General features: G+C 33.1%; 1 protein-coding gene across 4 annotated transcripts in view; it reads right to left on the reverse strand.

Moving 5' to 3' along the window:
• The window catches only part of CDH18 (cadherin 18), a 713,946-nt gene that overhangs the window by 17,721 nt on the left and 676,047 nt on the right, over positions 1-20,178 (reverse strand). For all 4 annotated transcript variants that reach the window (XM_066244055.1, XM_066244046.1, XM_066244072.1 and 1 more), the window contains 2 exons: positions 16,063-16,184; positions 10,141-10,258 (listed from right to left, as the gene is read on the reverse strand). In XM_066244055.1, the coding sequence (XP_066100152.1) occupies positions 10,141-10,258; positions 16,063-16,184 (240 nt within the window). The remainder of the gene's footprint in view (positions 1-10,140; positions 10,259-16,062; positions 16,185-20,178) is intronic.

Raw genomic sequence — 20,178 nt, forward strand, 5'->3', positions numbered from 1 at the left:
ATATAAATACATGAAACAGAAATATGAATCTTTAAAAATATCAGTGAATCTGCTTATAAATAACATAAATATGCACTAAAGTGTTAATTTCAGCAAAGGTGATAAAGAATAAAAAGAAACGTTTTAAAATAAAAATTTAACCTCCAATTTAAAATTATTCATAAACATATTATAATAATATAATTTCTAAAGTAGAGATAACAATAGCAGTTTACCCAAAAAAAGAAAAGGGTAACTCTCTTCCTAGTATTTTCATATAACTTTAACAAAACAAATACTATTATTTTTAGTAGAGAATGGATGAGCCAAAATAAAAGAAATTACATTTGGAGTCACCAAATTTACACACACTGAAGGAAATTGTAAGAATAAATTCTTAGAGAGCTTTGTAACATATAATCTGATTTTGAAAATTGCTTAGAGACCCCGTGCCTGAAGGCACAGGGTGTAGTACGTGACTCCTCTAGCATTATATGATTCTGTGCAAGGCAGGACTTAAGAAAAAAGTATATAATAAAAAGTAAAGCAAAACAAAGTGGCAAGTAATGGTAAACTCAGCTGTCCTTTTGCTGTTAGCATGAGTAGGAGTATAATATAAGACTGGGAGAGGAGGCACCAGCTGACAAACCCATTTGCAGAAGATATATAAAAGATAATTAAGGAGGTAAGAAAAACATATTTTTCTAATTAGAGAACAAGTCCACTAAAACAAATCAAATCACTATATTTGCAATTCTCTCTTCCCTATTTCAAGGTCAAGATTCCATACAGAGTGTTTGTCTCTCGTTAGTCAAGCTTTGGATTTGACCCCGCATAAAGAATAGTGTGATTCTATCAGGTGGGACTGGATAACTGTTGGGAGTGAAGACTAAGTGAGATTGGACTGGGAGGAGAAAGGAGATTCACATCAGAACTGCAGCTGCTCCCTCACCCACTAGAGAACATTGGAGGCTTCTTTTGCAGCTATATTCTCAGGACAGGCTCTGTATGCTATCTTACTTAAGAATGAATGAACAGCTAAATGGTCTTTTGAAGCCCATTTAACTGAAAGTTAAATGGTTATGCTCTGTAGAGGAACTGTACACATTATAACACCAGCTGTGAGTTCTGGTTTGAAGAACAGAAACTATGGGAATGAATAATGACTACTACAAATCTGACAACAACCCTAAAGAAGTATAGACTAAACTTGAAATCTCCCATCACCTACAGTTAGTATCAAACTAAATAATAGCATTTCACTACAAATAAACAGAAATTCGAAAGGTAAGGCACCAAAAGACAACTTGTTTAATGACTACATGGTTAAAGTTGAAAATATTCCTTATCTTAAACTCAAGGCACTATCAACTCCAAGTTCGATATTCTTCCACTAAAACTCAAATATCCATTAGAAAAAACAGTATTTTCCTATCAAAGTTTTTTTTTGCTAAAAATCATAAAAGATTGACAAATAATATTACCTCATTTTTAGAAATAGATATGAATATAGCAAAGAAATAAGGGAAGTAATAAAACCAAGCAAAAAACAATACCTTGGAAATGTTGCTACAAGGTGAAAAGGACAGTCTACAAAACCTTTTGTTTAATATTATTAAAATGGCAATTTTAGTGTTGTTTTTTATTATTTTTAAAAGAATATGTTACTTTAAATAATATGTTACTTTATTTTTTTAAAATGCAAGTGTCTACAAAAGTAAAAAAATATATAAGAAAGAAACAAATATGAGTAGAAAGATGTCTTTGATAGTAAATTATCAACAAAATTATAATAAGGAATTTCAAATTTGAGAGACATATTAAATGTTTTTTAGAACCTTGAAGACTGAGATATACGTGTTTAATAGTTATAAATTACTTTTTCCCCTACTAAAATCTATAAGATTTATAAATACACTTGACAATTTGCATTAAGCCTAGGAATTAGGCTAGCAAATCTCCTTGCCTCAAAACCTAGTCTCTCAAGAGGCAGCATAAAAGATCATGAAGCAGAACAGACTTACTCTGTAGACTAATGATGATTTTATATTAGAGGATTAGGTTACACTTTTATATTACAAAATGAATGAACAAAGTAATTATACGCACAGAATAGGTGTAAGCCTCTATTCATAGACTTTGTGACATGGCTATAGTTCATTTGCTAGAGGTATTTGGTTAAGAAGTCAAAATTATACAGTGGATATTTTTTATGCTAACATTAAACGTTTACTTGTCACAATTTTTTTTAAAAAGGTGATAGTAGAAAAAACTACATTTTAATCAGGAAACATTTCATGAATTTTTATTATTTTAGAGTAATATAACTAAAATATGCTGCATCTTAAAAATTATTTTCTGAATCTGGCTTTTAAGTATAAATAAAATTGTTTCATTTTCAATATATTAGTAATAATGAAAATAAGGTTATTATCAAACAAACCTATTTACCATATACATTTTGCTATATATGTCTATGTATGTTATAAAAAGAAAGTAAATCATTCTTTTAGTTGGTTATTTTCCAAACCAAAGTCTTTAGTATTTAATAGGTAAGGTATCATAACTTTCTAAATAAATATAGAATATTTTTGTCTACCATTTTTTTTTCTCTTCACCACAGATCACCTAAAGGATTTATTGAAGAATATTTTATTCATTTTTAGGACATAGAATATAGCACAATGCTTAATACTTGTTTCTAATAGTGAATTAAGATGCCTATGTCTCTGCTTTGCCTCATGTCCTTGGTTAGATTCTTCTGACCCATTTAACTGATGTTGTATTTTGTCATTTCTCTGCTGTCTTCATGTTCCACCTAATTGAAAAGAATTCCCTGATTGGCTCTACCTGCTGGAACACTATCCTTTAAAGTCTGATCATGTTTCACCTCTTATAATGATATAACTTTTAGTGATCTCTCTAAAGTAACTCAAATTTCTCTGTCTCTAATTGCCTGTTACATTTCATATCACTTTTATTTCCCCAATTAAATGCAAGTTCCTTGAAAGCAGGAATCAGGTGTTTTAATTCCTTACATTCTGGCAGGCTCATTTCACTGCCTTATAGGCAGAGGACAGTGCACACCACCCTTAAAGAGTAAATGGCAAAGGAAAAACAACATTTAGTTAAGAACTGACTACAGACTTTCTACAGAGGAAAGAAAACATTCTAAGAATGGAGAAGAGTGGTGGTAAATAGTAATAATAATATATGAGGCTGGAATAGAGCATAATGGACAGCCAATGTATAATGTCAGGCAAGCCTGACTAGGCAGTGGCACAATGGACAGAGCATTGGCCTGGGATGCAGAGGACACCCAAGTTCAAAATCCCAAGGTCGCCAGCTTGAGCGCAAGTTTACCACCTTGAGTGCGGGGTCACTGGCTTGAATTTTGGATAATAGACATAATCCCAAGGTCCCTGGCTAGAGCCCAAAGGTCACTGATTTGAAGCCCAAGGTCTCTAGTTTGAGCCCAAGTTCTCTGGCTTAAGCAAGGGGTCACAGGCTCAGCTGGAGTCCCGGGTCAAGGCACGTATGAAAAAGCAATCAATAAACAACTAAGGTGCCACAACGACTAGTTATGTTTCTCATCTCTCTCCCTTTCTGTTTGTCTGTCACTATCTATCCCTTTCTCTCTCGCTCTAAAAAAATAAAAATTAAAAATAAAATAAAATGTCACATAAGGAAATAGGTTTCCATGTGTGTACATGCAACAGACATTTTTGGAGAGAATCTTGGATTTGATCAGTACATATGATAGAGTCCTGAACCAATCTGAGTTAAATTTGAAAGCTTATTGGTTGCATATCAGTGAACATTCAGGCAGCAGGTATCTCTATGGAAATTACTTTATTATCGAGCAGTATCCTTTCCCCCAAGCCCAGTTTCTATTCCACCTATTGAATGAGACTAGTCCCAAATGACTCTTGCTTTATAAAATGTAGGTCTCTCTAAAATAGTTTTTGACTGAACAATACTCCCACTGATAATAAAGAGAAAAGCTTAAATTTTTCAAGAAATTCTGTTTAATGGAACAAGAAAACTGCTAAAGCAAGATAACTACAGGGATTAGATTCCAGAGGGTAAAAGTGTGGAGAGGTGAACGGTTGATTACAATGTATCTGCTTATTATACTAGGAACTGACAGAGGCTGGAATTCCAACCTGGGGACAGAGAAAATGAACATTTTTATAGAAGTCTCCAGGGCCTGAAATCAATTTGGAAACTGATGGGTCTCAAACATATGGCTGAGTTTCCCAAGACTTTTGTTAAATTACAAATTTAAATGGAAAGTTTAGCAGGAAGCTAAAACTCTAAGCTGAAAAGCTCTGAAAAGCAAAGAAGAGGTATTTCTTTGTTTTGACATCTCTTATTGTTTAACAATTAGAGTGAGGAACCAGGGCAAATAGCTCTGGTGCAGAAGCAGGCACTCTATTGAAATTCACAGAGGGCCATGCCAGGAGCAAGGACAAACCTGAAACAGACTGAATTAAAGGAAACTGCAAATTGGCCTTGAGTTAGCAAAACCGATTTGATTAAAGTAATGATCTCCCTCTTTCATTGTTTATCAGAAAATATGGTGACTATTCTCTATAAAAATATCATTTGAGATTCTTCTAGGTTTACACACTGTGTGACATCCAACTAAAAATTACTACACTGACAAGAAATAAAACGGTAAGTCCCAGTCCTGCCTTTTCAGTACCCAATAAAAAACAAAAACATAAACAAAAACTTGTCACCTCATTGAGATATTAGAGTTAGCTGGCAATAATTTTTAAATTATTAAATTTAATATGTTCAAGAAAATAGAGGAAAAGATTTAAAATGTAAAAAGGATAGAAAATTTCACCAGAGTTTTCATCACTATAAAAAAGAAGAGATGAATGTCAACTAAAGCAGTGAATGTTTGGATTACATTTTCTTTGAATAGACATACCTTCCTTGACAGTACTCTTGTCTCCTTGAGAAAAATATAAACTGCATACTGTTGTTTTCTCACAGTATATTCCCAGCATATGTCACAGGGAATTATATAAAAAAAATAGGTCCCAAATAAAAATATTTTGTATAAATAGGATGTAACACTCAAAAAGACATGTGTTCTCCTATGTTCAGATAAATTAATAGATTCCAGATTAATGAGAGATAAAACATATGACAGAAAAGATCTAATGAAGATAATAAAGATCTGGAAAAACATGGAACATGATCTTAAATTTAATTTTTAGTAAGAAGATCGGCGTGGTAAACAGGAGAATCCTATCAGAGTATCAGTGGAGGAAGAGCTTATTTGGCATGAGGATATTAGCTAGCTTATATGATTCCAGGCATATATACAATTAAGGCATCGGTCTCTGGGAAAACTAAGTATACATATATGAACAACTTGTAATAAAAAAAACCAGAATTTATATTTTTACAATTTTTCTACTAGATATTAGTCCAACAATGTATCAAGAAATATAAGTAATTGAGATTTTATCATAGTCACATGCTGACAAGTTACATTTTTATACTGCATTTTTATGAATGCTGGCAGAAGATAACAAGGCTCTGGCTTAGGTCAGAAACAAAGGACTTGATTACTCATGTCACAGCACACAGCATGAGCTCTCATTCAGAACAGTTGTAAACAATAGAGAGAGAGTGTCTCCTTCCAGAATGGAAGTCAAGTTTATCACCCAATATAATACATATAATTACTAACTTTGAGGCAAAGTCCAACCTGATATTTTTGAAGCTCATTATAGAAAATTGGGATTTCCTAACTCTAGGTGTCTATGCCTGCAGCTGGGCTGCTTCACGTCACTCTCTTGGGACTGTGGGGTAAGGAAAGTCAGAGGAAGTATGCAGTTCATATTGCACCCTCCTCCTTTAGAAACAAAATAATTTCTCTTTGACCCAGGAGTGTCAAGCCTTCTGTCAGCATCCAAAAATTGTGTCAAGACTGATTAGTTAGCATGTAAGTAGGGTATACTCTCAACATCTGGTGTGAGTGCTACTATTACACATCTTTTAAACTTGGTTGTCGAACCAATGACATTCCCAGATTTTATTTTTATTATTTTGACTGATGGGGTACATGTGACTGTTATATTAACTTTTTTATTTTTATGTTTAAGATAATAATTTTGAACAAACATTCATATGTTGATTTGCTATTTTGGTATTACTCTTCTGTTAATTACTTATTCTTTACTGTCATTTAACTGTTTTGTTTTCTCTTTGGAAAGTTTATTGTATTTTGTAGAATGTTTTAATGTTTAACTCAGGATGCTGATCCTTACTCAGTTATATGTATAGCTATATCTTAGCCCAGATTATGACCTGTTTTCTAATTTTATTTGGAAATAATTTAATGTAGGAATAAAATAATTTTAACATTGTTACATTTGTCAATATTTTATAAATGTGGTATTTACGTCTTTATAAGAAATTCTTTCTTTAACCCAACTACAAAATGTAGTCCATTAGTTTCCTCTAAAGTTCTTAGATTTTTGATTATATAATTATTTAATGTATGTATAATTTATTTCTGTGTATAGGTAAGAAGTATTCTAATTTTAGGTTCTCTCTATATATAGCCAGTTGGTTCCTTTCAATGTACTATTTCTTTTATTAAATTAATTGGGGTAACATTGGTTTCTTAGATGATACAAGTTTCAAGTGTGCCCTTTCTTTGATACATAATCTGTATATTGCATTGTGTTCAAAACACAAAGGTTAAAAATACCTTGGCTTTCTGTCAAGGTCATGTATTTGTACATAGATTTTTCTATCTAATCATCTTATTTTAGCCCTCTCAATTAATTCTCATCTCTTTATATCTGTAGTAGTACCACATTCGAGGAGCACCTCATTGTTGTGTGGCTATCTCAGACTATCAATTACCTATGTTATGTTTGGAATGGCTTTTCTCTTTTTGATAGGTAATTTTTTTTCTCTTTATCTTTGAAGTTGAATACTGATACATCAAAGTATAGTTATAATTTTGTGTTTGGATTTTGGTGTTTACTTTTATCATGAGGTTCCATATATTTTCAAATGTGAAAAAATGTCTTGCATTTTATCTATACATATTGCTTGTAGCTTTGATTTCATCTTAATTCTTTGAGACATTTTATATTCCCTCTCTGTCAAGTGTTTTGATATTTTTTCTTTATTCTAATCAATCTGAATTTTCTCTGTATGAATTAATAAATTTTACATTTGACTTGTGAAATCTCTTATTTTGTTCAGTGTAAAGGTAATGATATCTATTAATTTTTTTATTCTCTCTCAGTATCTGTGTGTATGTGCGTGTATATAACTACATTTGTATATATTCCTCTATATAGTTCTATAAACTTTTCTATCTATTCAATTACAATAGTTTTATAGATATATTTTGTCTACATTATGTGTTTGCATATGCATATATATAATTATATATAAATTTTAATTTCTGGGTCTATTTTTATATATAGTTAGGTGTATATAACTGTTATTACCTATTTCTATATTTCTAATATAGTTCTATATATTTTGCCATATATGCAAAAACTATTGTTTCATTTGACAAGGATTTTTAAATTATTTTCACAAACCTTGTTTTATTTATTGTTTCATTTTGTTTAATCACTTTTAGTTATTTTTGTTAATATATATTTTTAATTTTGATAAATTTATATTTTTAATTTTTTTATTTTTCTGATAACTATATATGTTGTATTATTCAGTAAATTAATTTTCTGATTTAGGTCCTATTATAATAACCATCTTTTATATTTTTGATTTTCTGGTTTATAATAAACAAAATATGCATTACTTTCTTATTTTGTAAATATCATATTCTCTTTACTCACACTTTGCCTTAAAGCAGTTTTGGGATGCCACTATACCAATGACTTCCTGATCACTCGTTATAGTTTAGAGGCTCTGATTGTTTTCTATTTTTATTATTCTCTAAATATGCACTTTCATGTAAGTAATGAGTACAGAAAAATAATGGTTTTAATTTTTTATTCTAGATTTCTTTCTTTATATTTTGAGAGCATGTGAGTCTTTACTAATCATATAATGTAATACCCAAACTATCAGAATCCAGCAGACTTGGGTTTGCTGAATCTTACTGTTTTGTGAGTTTGTTCCAGTGTTTGTCTAGAAAAGTATTTTTATACACATAAATGTATGTCTGTAGGTATATATTCATTTTGGCTATTACATTTTTAATTTTATGTTTATATATTATCCAGAACAGCCTTTTGTTTGGAGAAGAAGACATATTAATTTAAATATTTTTACATATGGTTTCATTAATTCTCCCAATGCTACAACATGGGTATTTTGAACCACAACTTATGGATGGAAGAATTGAGGCTCAGATAGGTTAGGTGGCTTGTCTTTTATTCAGCATAACCAAGTTTGTTTGCTTAGGTGCATAATTTCAGCTATGCGCTAGTACTTTTTTCCAAAAACTTGCAGTTTGATTCTATCTCAAAGATATTTATTATTTATAATTTCATCAGTTCCCCAATTTTTTAAATATACTTTTATAAATAAATTCAAACATTTTTACTTATACACAATTGTCCATAGTTCTTTCATACTTGAAATGGTGTAATTTATTTTAGCATTTATATATATGGTTAAAATAAATGTTAAAATATTTATATCAGCATTATAAACCCTTTTAAATTTTTTATGTATTTTAAATATATAAGATTGTTTATATATTTCAATGTAAGTTGCTAGTATTGATAATGTCAAAACGCTTTAGTAAGACCTTTTGAATACATCACTCATTAAATTCACAAATTCCAGATATATTAATCGATAGTAGTAGGAAGTCACAAACGTGTATTTCAACAACAGTTTCTCACTGAAATATAAATGTGTTCAAGAAGACATGATTTTAATCTTCGAAGGTGGAAAGCTGAATGCTACCCAAATCCTACAATTATTTAAAATATGGAGCAATACAAATTATCTTACATATTTAGTATAGTTAATTACACTAAATATATTTGGGATTGTAGGATGGGATTTCAAATGTGAATATAGTAAAAGAGTCAATTAAATACAATTTTCCATATGTAAACATATACAAATAGTATTCCTATAGGTAGTGCTGACCACAAGGCTAGTTAAAATGAGAGAAACAAACAAGCTTTGTATTTTTATATAAACTTTGTTATGGACACACACACACAATTTGATATTCTTGTTATGATAATTTAAAGAAGCTTAGGGATAATAGGAAAAACATATTGTCAGTTAGTGATATTTTATGTTGTTTGAAAATGTTTCCCCATGAAGAATACAGGTAGGGAATTAAATGTTGATTCTGAAATGTTTATGCCATTGTTTCTTTCTTGTGATGCTGAGGCAAGTGTTAAATCCAAAATAGCAGCATATTCAGATAAATCCAATCAAAGATAATTTTGGGAAGAAGAAAGTTGATGATAATCAGAACATCAGACCTATTGAATGACTTAATTGTTTCTTATCTACAAAAGAGTGACTTTTATATAACCTTGAATAAGCTACCAATTAACAAATCTAAACCATGGTGAATTTTCTTTGCTTACTAAATTATGGTGTTCTTTTTTTCCCCACACAAGACAGAAAGGTAAACAAAAATAATTAAAATTTTTTCTCAATACTCTGCAATTATGCATATATATCTACCCATATATAGAAAATATTCATAACAACAGAGAAAATATAATTTGTACAGCACCTCCTGGCAGCCTTGCTAATGCAAGGTGATTTCTAACATTGCATTTCCTTTTTTAACTGTCCCTAGGACATATTTTTCATTTTTCCTAATTTAAATTTTTTTCACCCCTAGCAGTTACAGCAGCTCTCATAAACATGTTTGTCAGCTAAGATTTCTCTTAAAATTTGCCCAAGAGCACATTACATGTACGTTTCTTGTTTAAAGAATGCTTCTGAATAAATTCAATGAAAGTTATTTGTATATGTGGCTGAATTTTAAATACAAGTTATTCACAGATCATAATACATTAACATCAAATTGACTTTAAATTTTGATTTACAAGCTGTTCATAGGTATAAGAAACTATAGCAAAACTGTCCAAGCCTATTTATTCCATATCAAATCAAAACCGTTACTATATTGATATAAATATACATATTTATATTCATGTTCACCTTCATTGTCCTTCAGGGTAAAGTTTGGGTTTATGGACAGGTGTTCATCAAGAAAGAAGTTAAACCTTGGTCCATTGGCAAAATCATCTTTATCAGTTGCACTGATGGTATGAATAACCTAAAAAAACACACAAAACACTGAATAGTAAACTTAACTAGGCTTATTTCCTTGCTTTTAATTATATCACAATATTTTCAGTTGTTAACACGGAAGGATTTTTAAAAGACCTCTTTATCTACCTTGAGTGCTTTTGCATTCATCTAGTAAAAGTACCAATTAAGTTGTTCTTACCTGCATTGATTTCAGGAAACATGTTATGGTACAGCTTATAGTCATGCACACTTTATTTTCTAGCATGGCACAGACATTATTTTTTTTCCTTTTATCACCCATAGTACCTTGGAGCCAATTAGTTGTGAAGATTTTGTATGAACACATGTTTGGGGAGACATGAAGTATCGTTTATACAAATATAAATGTCCCAATGTTGATATAGAACAGCCTTGTAGTGTACGTTAGTCTCAATCAGTAAATACAAAAGCAAGGGCATCTTTTTTTTTAATCTGTTTCAGGAGACCTTTGAGATCATGATCTAGCCCCTGTATTTTAGAGATTAGGAACCTGAGTCCCCAAAGAAGTGTTCTCTACCTCAAATCTAAATAGTAAAATAGTGGCAGAGGGTAAAACAGTTTACTCATAGCTTTATGGAATATTTCTCATTTCTGGTGAGAGAAAATAATTCCGAAATTTGAACTTTATGCATATTTAGAAGTAGAGCATATTAGCATATGTAAACAACATATTTCAGGTGGCCTAGTAGAAGAATACACATTTCAATAGCTATACCATTACACTATTAAGAAAATAAATATCTCAACAAGTAAGCACAATAACACTTTCCTCTTTTAAGAATTAGTGTCCTAATGCTTAGGTGTCCTCTTTCCAGTCTTCTTGATATATCACATGCAGGAAAAAGAAAAACAAAGATAGCAAAAAAAGAGCCATAAAAATAGTATTTCATGCATGCGAAATATAATATGTCCATTTTAAAAAATGGATAGGATTTCTTAGAACATTTTACTCAGTTTGACCCAATTTCAGTATTTTTGCAAGTGAAATAATCACCAGAATGTACCACAGTCAAAATGCAAAGTCCTCTCCATATATGAAGCCCATTGTGTTATCAGGGAGATGAGGAGGAATATAAGAGTACTGATAATGAGTGGTTAGTGACAGCTGGACAAGGAAGGCACTCATTTGCATGAAGTGAAAGTGAAGAAAATGCTTCGGGAGTTAGAAGCGATTATTTCCTCCATCTATTCACCTGGCTCACTCCTTTATGTTCGTTCCATCACCACTTAGTAAGTGAAGGTCCTTCCTTTCTAAGTCTCCCATGAAGTGTTTATCCTGCTTTTACATAATTATTTACTGTTTGGTTTCTTTTTTATTTAATGTGTAACTAGTCTGTGGTTAGATCCTTTTTCTCCTTGTTATTGGCTCTTGACTATGGGTAGAGAATAAGTCAAAGGTACTCAGAAGCTATTCAAATCTTTATTTTCTCAAATGCATGAAAAGGTCCATACAGAGTGTGTAGAATATGATGAACATACTGACATTCTCTACAAGTCAGCTACTTACTAAAAAAACTGAAATTAAAACACCAACTTTCAAAATTGTATTCAGGGTCAAATAAATAAATATTTTTCTTTTGGGAAATAAATGTCCTCTTATCCCTAATCTTCATTCATTGTGATTCACCAGTGTGCAATCCTATTTTCTCTATGTTAATTTATAACATCCTGCCATATTTAAAAGTTCACTTTTTATTTTTGAATGTAATTTCTGAGGGGATTGGTAGAATATAGATAACATAAATCTACTGAACTATTTTGTTTCCTGTTATTACTTCTTTGGGACAATTATATTCTTCTCATTTCAAAGTTAGTTTATAAATTCTTTAAATTTCCTTAATAATTTTACAAATAAGAGGTTATTTTATTTTTTAAACTTTAATGTAATGCATATTATATTGTGTTTACTGGTTATCTGTTACCTTTAGTAAAATATATATATTTTTATTTTTACAAAGGTAATTTCAAATCCAAATTTATCAAATAACACACTTATGGCAAATATGTCTTTGTCAGAGTTCTTGGTCTTGTCTACATAGCAAATGATAAGTTGATTACCATGACTTTTGTATCAGAGTCAACTATTTATCTTGAACTCTATAGAATTGTTAGTCATGTGTCTACATTTATACTTTTCCATAATATTTCTGTGAAAGGATTCCAAAAACCTAGAATGTTGGTCTGTTTTTATCCAAAACTCAGATATTTGGGGAAATAAAATGAGACATTTCCACTTGCTTGTTTTACTAATCACCTTTTCTCTTTCATAAGGAAATAGGATTTTCATTTATTGTTTACAGAGATGTGTTATAAAATTGGGCACCTGAAATCTGTAAAAATTTTTAAACAGTGTCACTCCAATACATTCAATCAAAAGAAAGAGCATTCCATGAAATGCATTGCATCTTCTTTAAATTAATGAAAAAATTTGCTTTAAAATATAATAAAAATGGGATCATAAATATATTTACTAATAATACCAACTTTTACTACTTGAATGAGCTTGATCCTTGACACTGTAAAATATTTACTGATTTAAAGTATTTTTTTTTTCATGCAAAGTTGTGCTGTTAGTTATAAGATGTGATGCAGCAGAGGTTTGTGTTAGGCAATCAAATAATTTCCTTTATATATTTTGTCAGGGAAAGCATGCACACACACATATACACACTCACAGGGATAAGTCAATATAAATAAGATAAAAGCAATCCATCATTTATTTTTAAAATTTCTTTTTTTTTTTTTTTTTCTGAAGCCGGAAACGGGGAGAGACAGTCCGACAGAATCCCGCATGCGCCCGGCCGGGATACACCCGGCACGCCCACCAGGGGCGACGTTCTACCCACCAGGGGGCGATGCTCTGCCCCTCCGGGGTGTCGCTCTGCTGCGACCAGAGCCACTCTAGCGCCTGGGGCAGAGGCCAAGGAGCCATCCCCAGCGCCCGGGCCATTTTTGCTCCAATGGAGCCTTGGCTGCGGGAGGGGAAGAGAGAGACAGAGAGGAAGGGGGGGGGGGGATGGAGAAGCAAATGGGCGTTTCTCCTATGTGCCCTGGCCGAGAATCGAACCCGGGTCCCCTGCACACCAGGCCGACGCTCTACCGCTGAGCCAAAAGGCCAGGGTTTATTTTTAAAATTTCTAAGTGTAGGTATAGATCAATTATTTTAAATTTACTTTACTTTGGGAATCTATTTCAAATTTCATCCATGTATGACTTTGCTTTTTAAAAAATATTTCATTCTGGTACTTAAAATATATATATATTTATATATATATATATTTTAATGAATATAAATGAATATAATGAATATTTAATGAATATAAATATTTCATTCTGGTACTTAAAATATATATATATATATATATATATATATATATTTTTTTTTTTTTTTTTTTTTTTTTTTTTAGAAAAAGAGAATAGGCCCTGGCCAGTTTGCTCAGTGGTAGTGCGTCAGCATGTGGATGTCCCAGGTTTGGTTCCCGGTTAGGGCATACAGAAGAAGTGACCATCTGCTTCTCCACTTCACCCCGTATTCCTTCTCTCTCTCCCTCTCTTTCTCTCTCTTTCTTTCTCATTCCCTTCTGCAGCCATGGCTGGTTTGAGCAAGTTGGCCTGGGTGCTAGTATGGCTCCATGGCCTTGCCTCAGATGTTACACAGCTCAGTTGCCAAGCAACAGAGGAACTGCCCCAGAAAGGGACAGTATTGCAGAATAGGGGGATTGCAGTGTGGATCCCAATTGGGGCACTTGCGGGAGTCTGTCTGTCTGCCTCCCTGTTTCACACTTCATAAAAATAAAAAGAAAACTTAAAAGAAAAAGAAAGAGAATATATTAACTGAGAGAAATATATTTATACCTGAATCATCCTGATCTCTGTATTATGTGGTTTAAATTTCTGCTTTCAGAAAAGATCATTCTCTTTGCCACAGCCACATGTGGCTCTATATCAGCGATTCTCAACCTCTGGGTCACGACGCCGGCGGGGGTCCGACGACCAAAACACAGGGGTCGCCTAAAGCCATCGGAAAATACATATTTTATTATATGTATTTTAAAATATATATTTATATGTATATATTATATGTATAATAAAATATATATGTATACATATATTTTATTATATGTATTTTCTGATGGCTTTAGGCGACCCCTGTGTTTTGGTCATCCGACCCCCGCCGGGGTCGTGACCCAGAGGTTGAGAACCCCTGCTCTATATCTATGCACAGCATCCAAAATAAAAGAAATGTTTGTAATTCTAAAAGCAGGTGACATATAGCTGAGCAATGAAACTACACTTCACAAAACCTATTTCATAAATCATTGTTTAAGTAGAGGTCTTCATTCCAACTCTGCATCAAATTACATTTTTCCAGAAATGCTACAAAAATAAGGTTAAATAAGCCAAAGACTGCAAAATTAAATAATAGGCAATTTTCCCCTGTAATTAAGGTTAATTGTACAATTGCCCACACACTGGCAATAAATAGCTTAAATACAAGTACAATAAACTATATTTTAAAATTGAAGGTTTTGGCTCCTAAATGACAAATCTAACTTCACTTTGGTGAACAATTTGTAAATAAATGCTGAGCAACATAAAGAATCCAATTATCTTATAGTGACAACTAAAATTATACATGATTAAAAGTCAGCAATGATACTAAATATGAATACTGTCTTTAAAGGATAAAAAGATGTCATCATATAACATTCAAAATATATTAAACTTCAGGATGCTACGTCTAGCAACCACTTTCTGAAAACAGTAACAGTTACATGAATAAAATAGAAGAATACTATATAAGTGGGAAACCTTGAAGTGCTGAGGAAAATCCTGAGGCTCTTGAATCTACAGCTAAAAGTAATTAAATGTTTCCAACAACCCTGTAAGCTTGAAAGAGGTCTCAAAGCCCCAGGTAAACCACACAACCCTGGCTTGATTATAGTCTTGGGAGAGCTCTGTAAACACTCACATAAGCTATGAGCGCATATCTGCCATATAGAAACTATGAGATAATAAATGTTTGAGCTGCTGAGTCCAAGCAATGTTTTGTACAGCAGAAAAGAGAAATAAGTGTCCTTTCCCATCCAAGCTTCCACTTGATTTATGAGTCTCAGCCTCCCTAGCATTCCTTCAAACTGTCATTTTCCTTCAACTAGGTACCACGATGCACACAGCCTCATGTCCCATTTTCAAAGTCTTCTCTCCTTTGTTGCTCTCCCACCTCCTTATTACATACACACTGCCCACAACGTTAAAACCTAATCACCTCTGTGCCAGTACCATACGGGTTATAAATGTCATTCCATCAGACCCTCCAAAATAGATAAACCAGTCTATGATTCCCAATCTAGTCTCAAGCTTCCTTAGTATAGGAAAGTTCACTGATTCCTCATTTACTATAGGGCTACACACAAAGCATTCAATATAATTTTATTAGTACAATGAATGCCCACATGAATGAGTTATTTTTTGAATTAGAATTGAGATCTGGAGAAAATTTATCTTCCATGATTCTCAAAAAAATTTATTCGGTACTTAAAATAAAGATTTATGAAATTATTTTTGCTGAGTACAAAGATGACATTATGATATTTTGAGGAGCATACCTAAAACTTGGGGTGGTGAACACACAAGACGATATACAGATGATGTATTATAGAATTATACAGCTGAAACATATACTTTTATTAACCAACAAATTCAATAAAAATTGAAAAGAAAACAATAATAGCAGTAGAGCTTTTTTTTGTCCCATTCAAATGAGAGGAAGAGAAAAAATTGGCTTACCTGACCAGGCTTAGAATTTTCACAGACAACAATATCATATTCCCTGGCAAGTTCGGGTGGATTGTCATTGACATCCAGAACTTTAATACCCACTGTGACATGGCTCAGCAAACCAGGATTGTCTGCAAAACACACAGGGACATATTTAGTGTTTCTCTACATACCTTAGAGGCTTGGTTTAAAACAAATCTCCTTAATATTGTAGCTTGTCACTAGCTCCATATGCTGCAGCAGGACTCTTGGCAACAGACAACTTTATGATGGCACTCTTTGCTAAACTCATTAACTTACAGGAAAATGAAAAATGAACACCAAGGCATGACATGAATGCTAAAATGAAATTTTTGTCATATCAAGGAAATTACATGTTATTCAGAATTGGAGTGGGAGAAAGTTGTCAGAATTCATTACATACTGTCACAGTCTAAGGGATGAACAATCAGTTTTCTCATTGATCTAAGAAAAGCACAGCAGCTGGTAAAAAAAAAAAATCATACAATCCTTAAAAAGTTCAAGGTTTCAACTCTAACACTTGTAGAAGGCAATGTTCTTTACACAAAAGATCATTTCCTTCTTATGGAAGAACACATGCAGTGTGTGATGTCAATTATACTTGGGGAAAATAAAGAATAATTTTAAACAGAACCTAGCATGGATTCACAGAGAATTCTGGTAGATATCAAAATATTATAGTTAATACTTTAAAATGTCTTAACCACAGTCTACCCATTTTTCAGTAAGTTTATTAATTCTGAGATAGAGAAAAAATGCTAATGCTTGGTTTATTTTACATGTAAATGCCATAAATGCAGATTTCATCATAGGAAACTTAAATATCTTTTTTATTGCTAATGTTTCTGTCATTACCTGAAAAAAAATCCAAAATTAAAATAACAGACTAATATATTTTAAAAGTGCTAGTAGAGCCTGACCAGGTGGTGACACAGTGGATAAAGTGTCGGATTGGGATGTGGAGGACCCAGGTTTGAAAGCCTGAGGTAGCCAGCTTGAGCGCAGGCTCATCTGGTTTGAGCAAAGCTCACTAGCTTGGGCCCAAGGTCGCTGGCTTGAGTAAGGGGTCACTAGGTCTGTTGTAGCCCCCCAGTCAAGGCACATGTGAGAAAGCAATCAATGAACAACTAAGGTGTCACAACGAAAAACTGATAATTGATGCTTCTCATCTCTCTCCATTCCCATCTGTCTGTCCCTATCTATCCCTTTCTCTGACTCTCTCTCTCTGTGTCTATAAAAAATAATAATAATAATAAAAGTGCTAGTAGAAAAAAACCATAAAATCTATGCAAATTTATTAATTTATCAAAGAAGGACGTGAAAAGGCAAAAACCAGGCATATTAGGAAAAAGAGGTATAAAAACATATACAGAAGATACTGAAAACAATAAGTCCTGGCCAGTTTGCTCAGTGGTAGAGCATTGACCCAGTGTGTGGATGTCCCGGGTTTGATTCCCAGTCAGGGCACAAAGGAGAAGTGCCCATCTGCTTCCCCACTCCTCCCCTCCTCCATTATACATGGAAGTTCAGTATACAGTAAGAATGCCATTACAGATTAGTGGGGAAAGTAGGATTGATCAAGAGATGATTTTTAACTTTTTTTTCCAAGTTGAAAGGAGGGAAGATAGACAGATTCCCTATTTTACTTCAGCTTCAGTATCCTTACATATCATGTATCATTTCTTAATAAAATAATGTAAGGAATTTACTGATAATACAATAATAATTAATAAGATATAAATCAATAACCTTTATGAACACAGAATTAAAGTGGGAAAATAAATATAATGAAAACAAAACAAGAGTCAGAACAGATTATATTCATTTAAAAATCTCTAAAATGTGCTCAGATTTGCCATGGTTAGGTATCTCAGTTAGTCATCTTAATGTGCCAAGGTTGTGAGTTCAATCCCCAGTCAGGGCATATACGAGAATCAACCAGTGAATGGAGAAATAAGTGGAACAATAAAACTGATATTTTTTTCCCTCTCCCCTCTGCTTTCATCTTTCTCTAATTTTTTTAAATGTGCTCAGATTCATATATAAGAACTAAAGCTAAAACAAGATATTTCTTACCTTTACTCTTAGTTTGGCAGGTGTATACGTGTATACCATGGTTCACCTGCTACGAGTGTCATGTTTTGTAACCTTAAGTTATTTGCGAGTATTTTCTCTTACTTAAAAGAAAACTACATTAGCATTACTTATGACTTAAAGGGAGCATCTGGCAGTTTCCTGAGTAATAGGTTAAAGGAGGTGAGGGTTAATTCTAAAAGACTATTTAAGAAGCTACAGCAAATACTCCAATGGAGGTGATGATTGTTTGAACAAGGGTTGAAGTAATAGAAATTACACAAAGGGGTTAATTTATAAATATTTTTTAAAGGATAGCTGACAGAAGTTTCTGAATAATTGGATGTAGAGCATGAGAGTGGAGCTGGTTATGACCCTGAGTGATTTACATGAGTAATTGGAAGACTATAGCCATCATTACTAAGATAGATTAGACTTCTGGAGGAGCAGATTTAGATAAAAATTGGATTTGGGGGAAGAGATTTACTTGGAGCATTCTGAGCTTGAAACCTCCAGGAGGAGATATTAGAGTGGCTAATATGGAATTCAAGGAAAAAAATCATTTAAAGTTGAGAGTTATCTATATATAAATGTTACAGAAATCTATCAGATTGATGAGATTACTTGGGTAATTACTCCAGACAGGTCTCAGGTCTGAAAATCAGGAAGTCCCACAATTCAGTGAGTGGGGAGATGGAGTATATGAACCAGCACACTGAGATTGAAGAACTAGTGAGGAAGAAAGAGTATTTAGAGAGTATTGTGTCCTTAAGACTAAGAATGAAATTCTTTCTTGAAGGAGTTCTCTATTTTGCCAAGTATTGCTGCTTTCTTGTGCAAATGGTGGAATGAAAGTTTTATTTTAGAGTTTGTAATATGGAGAAACAAAGTGATTTTGGTGAAGCAATGAAAAGAAGAATATTTTTAGAGTGAATTTTAAAGAGCATTGTAAAGCCAGTATCCAGGGCCAGGACCACTATCACAGCAGCCCGGCCTATGCAGGTTCGCATTGGATTCGGACAGTCAGTAAAGAAACAGCAGAGCCACAAACTGGTGGGCCATAGTCTTTAATTCTAGCTTGCACCCGGCGGGCAAGTAAAAACATACACACTGGGCTCCAAAACCCAGTCACATTCAGTGCTCACAAAGCCACTGACTTATCCGAGTTTCCTAGAATCAAAGGTTTCTAGCTCACCAGCCTTATTCTCCTCAGTTCCCCATCTCCTTCCTTATCCCAGATACAAACTCTGCAAAAACTGGCATCTCACTCAGCACTCCACCATCTTGGCTGCTTTTCCTGGCCTCCTCCACGTGGCCTCCTTCCGCTCGCCTCTCTGCTCTCTCCTCTACTGATAATCTCAGGAACCAAGAGCACAAACTCTGTTCTGCCCCCATTTTATATTGTAGCTTCACAACCTCTAATTCAATATACAAAGTAGGGAAGTCCCTAATACAAAGTCACTTCTCTGAGGCATGATTGGATTGTACCGCCCCACAGCAAAAAGGGTGGGAAAGGCTTAATCCCAAAACCAAGCCTCAGGCTACAATGATTCTCAACACACATTAATATCACCTGGGCAACGGCCTCTTTAACAAAGTGAGCATAATACATTTTATCTGCCCAACAAGCATGATAATATTGCAGACTGTGAATACATTCAGATGCTGTAGGACAACACTTTGGTCAAAGAGAAACTGCATATATGATCGTGGTTACATAAGGTCATTATGGAACTGAAAAAGTCCTATTGTCTAGTGACTACATAGCTGCCCTAATGTGGTGCAATGTAGTACACAAATACTCAGCACTGTGTCACAATAGCCTATGCTATTCAGTACATTAAAATACTGAACAGATTTGTAGCTGAGGGGTTGTGGCAGAACAGAATTTTCTATCTGAAAGTATGTCTATTTGGCATTACATTATTCTTTTGCAGTAGGTAAATTTTAAGAAACAGTAGACATAGGTGAAGACCTGAAAACAAGTAGACATTAAGTTTTGTTAAAGCCTTTTTTACTTGTAAAGTCATC

This window comes from Saccopteryx bilineata, chromosome 1 (genome assembly GCF_036850765.1).
Source record: "Saccopteryx bilineata isolate mSacBil1 chromosome 1, mSacBil1_pri_phased_curated, whole genome shotgun sequence".
In the NCBI taxonomy this organism is placed as follows: domain Eukaryota; kingdom Metazoa; phylum Chordata; class Mammalia; order Chiroptera; family Emballonuridae; genus Saccopteryx; species Saccopteryx bilineata.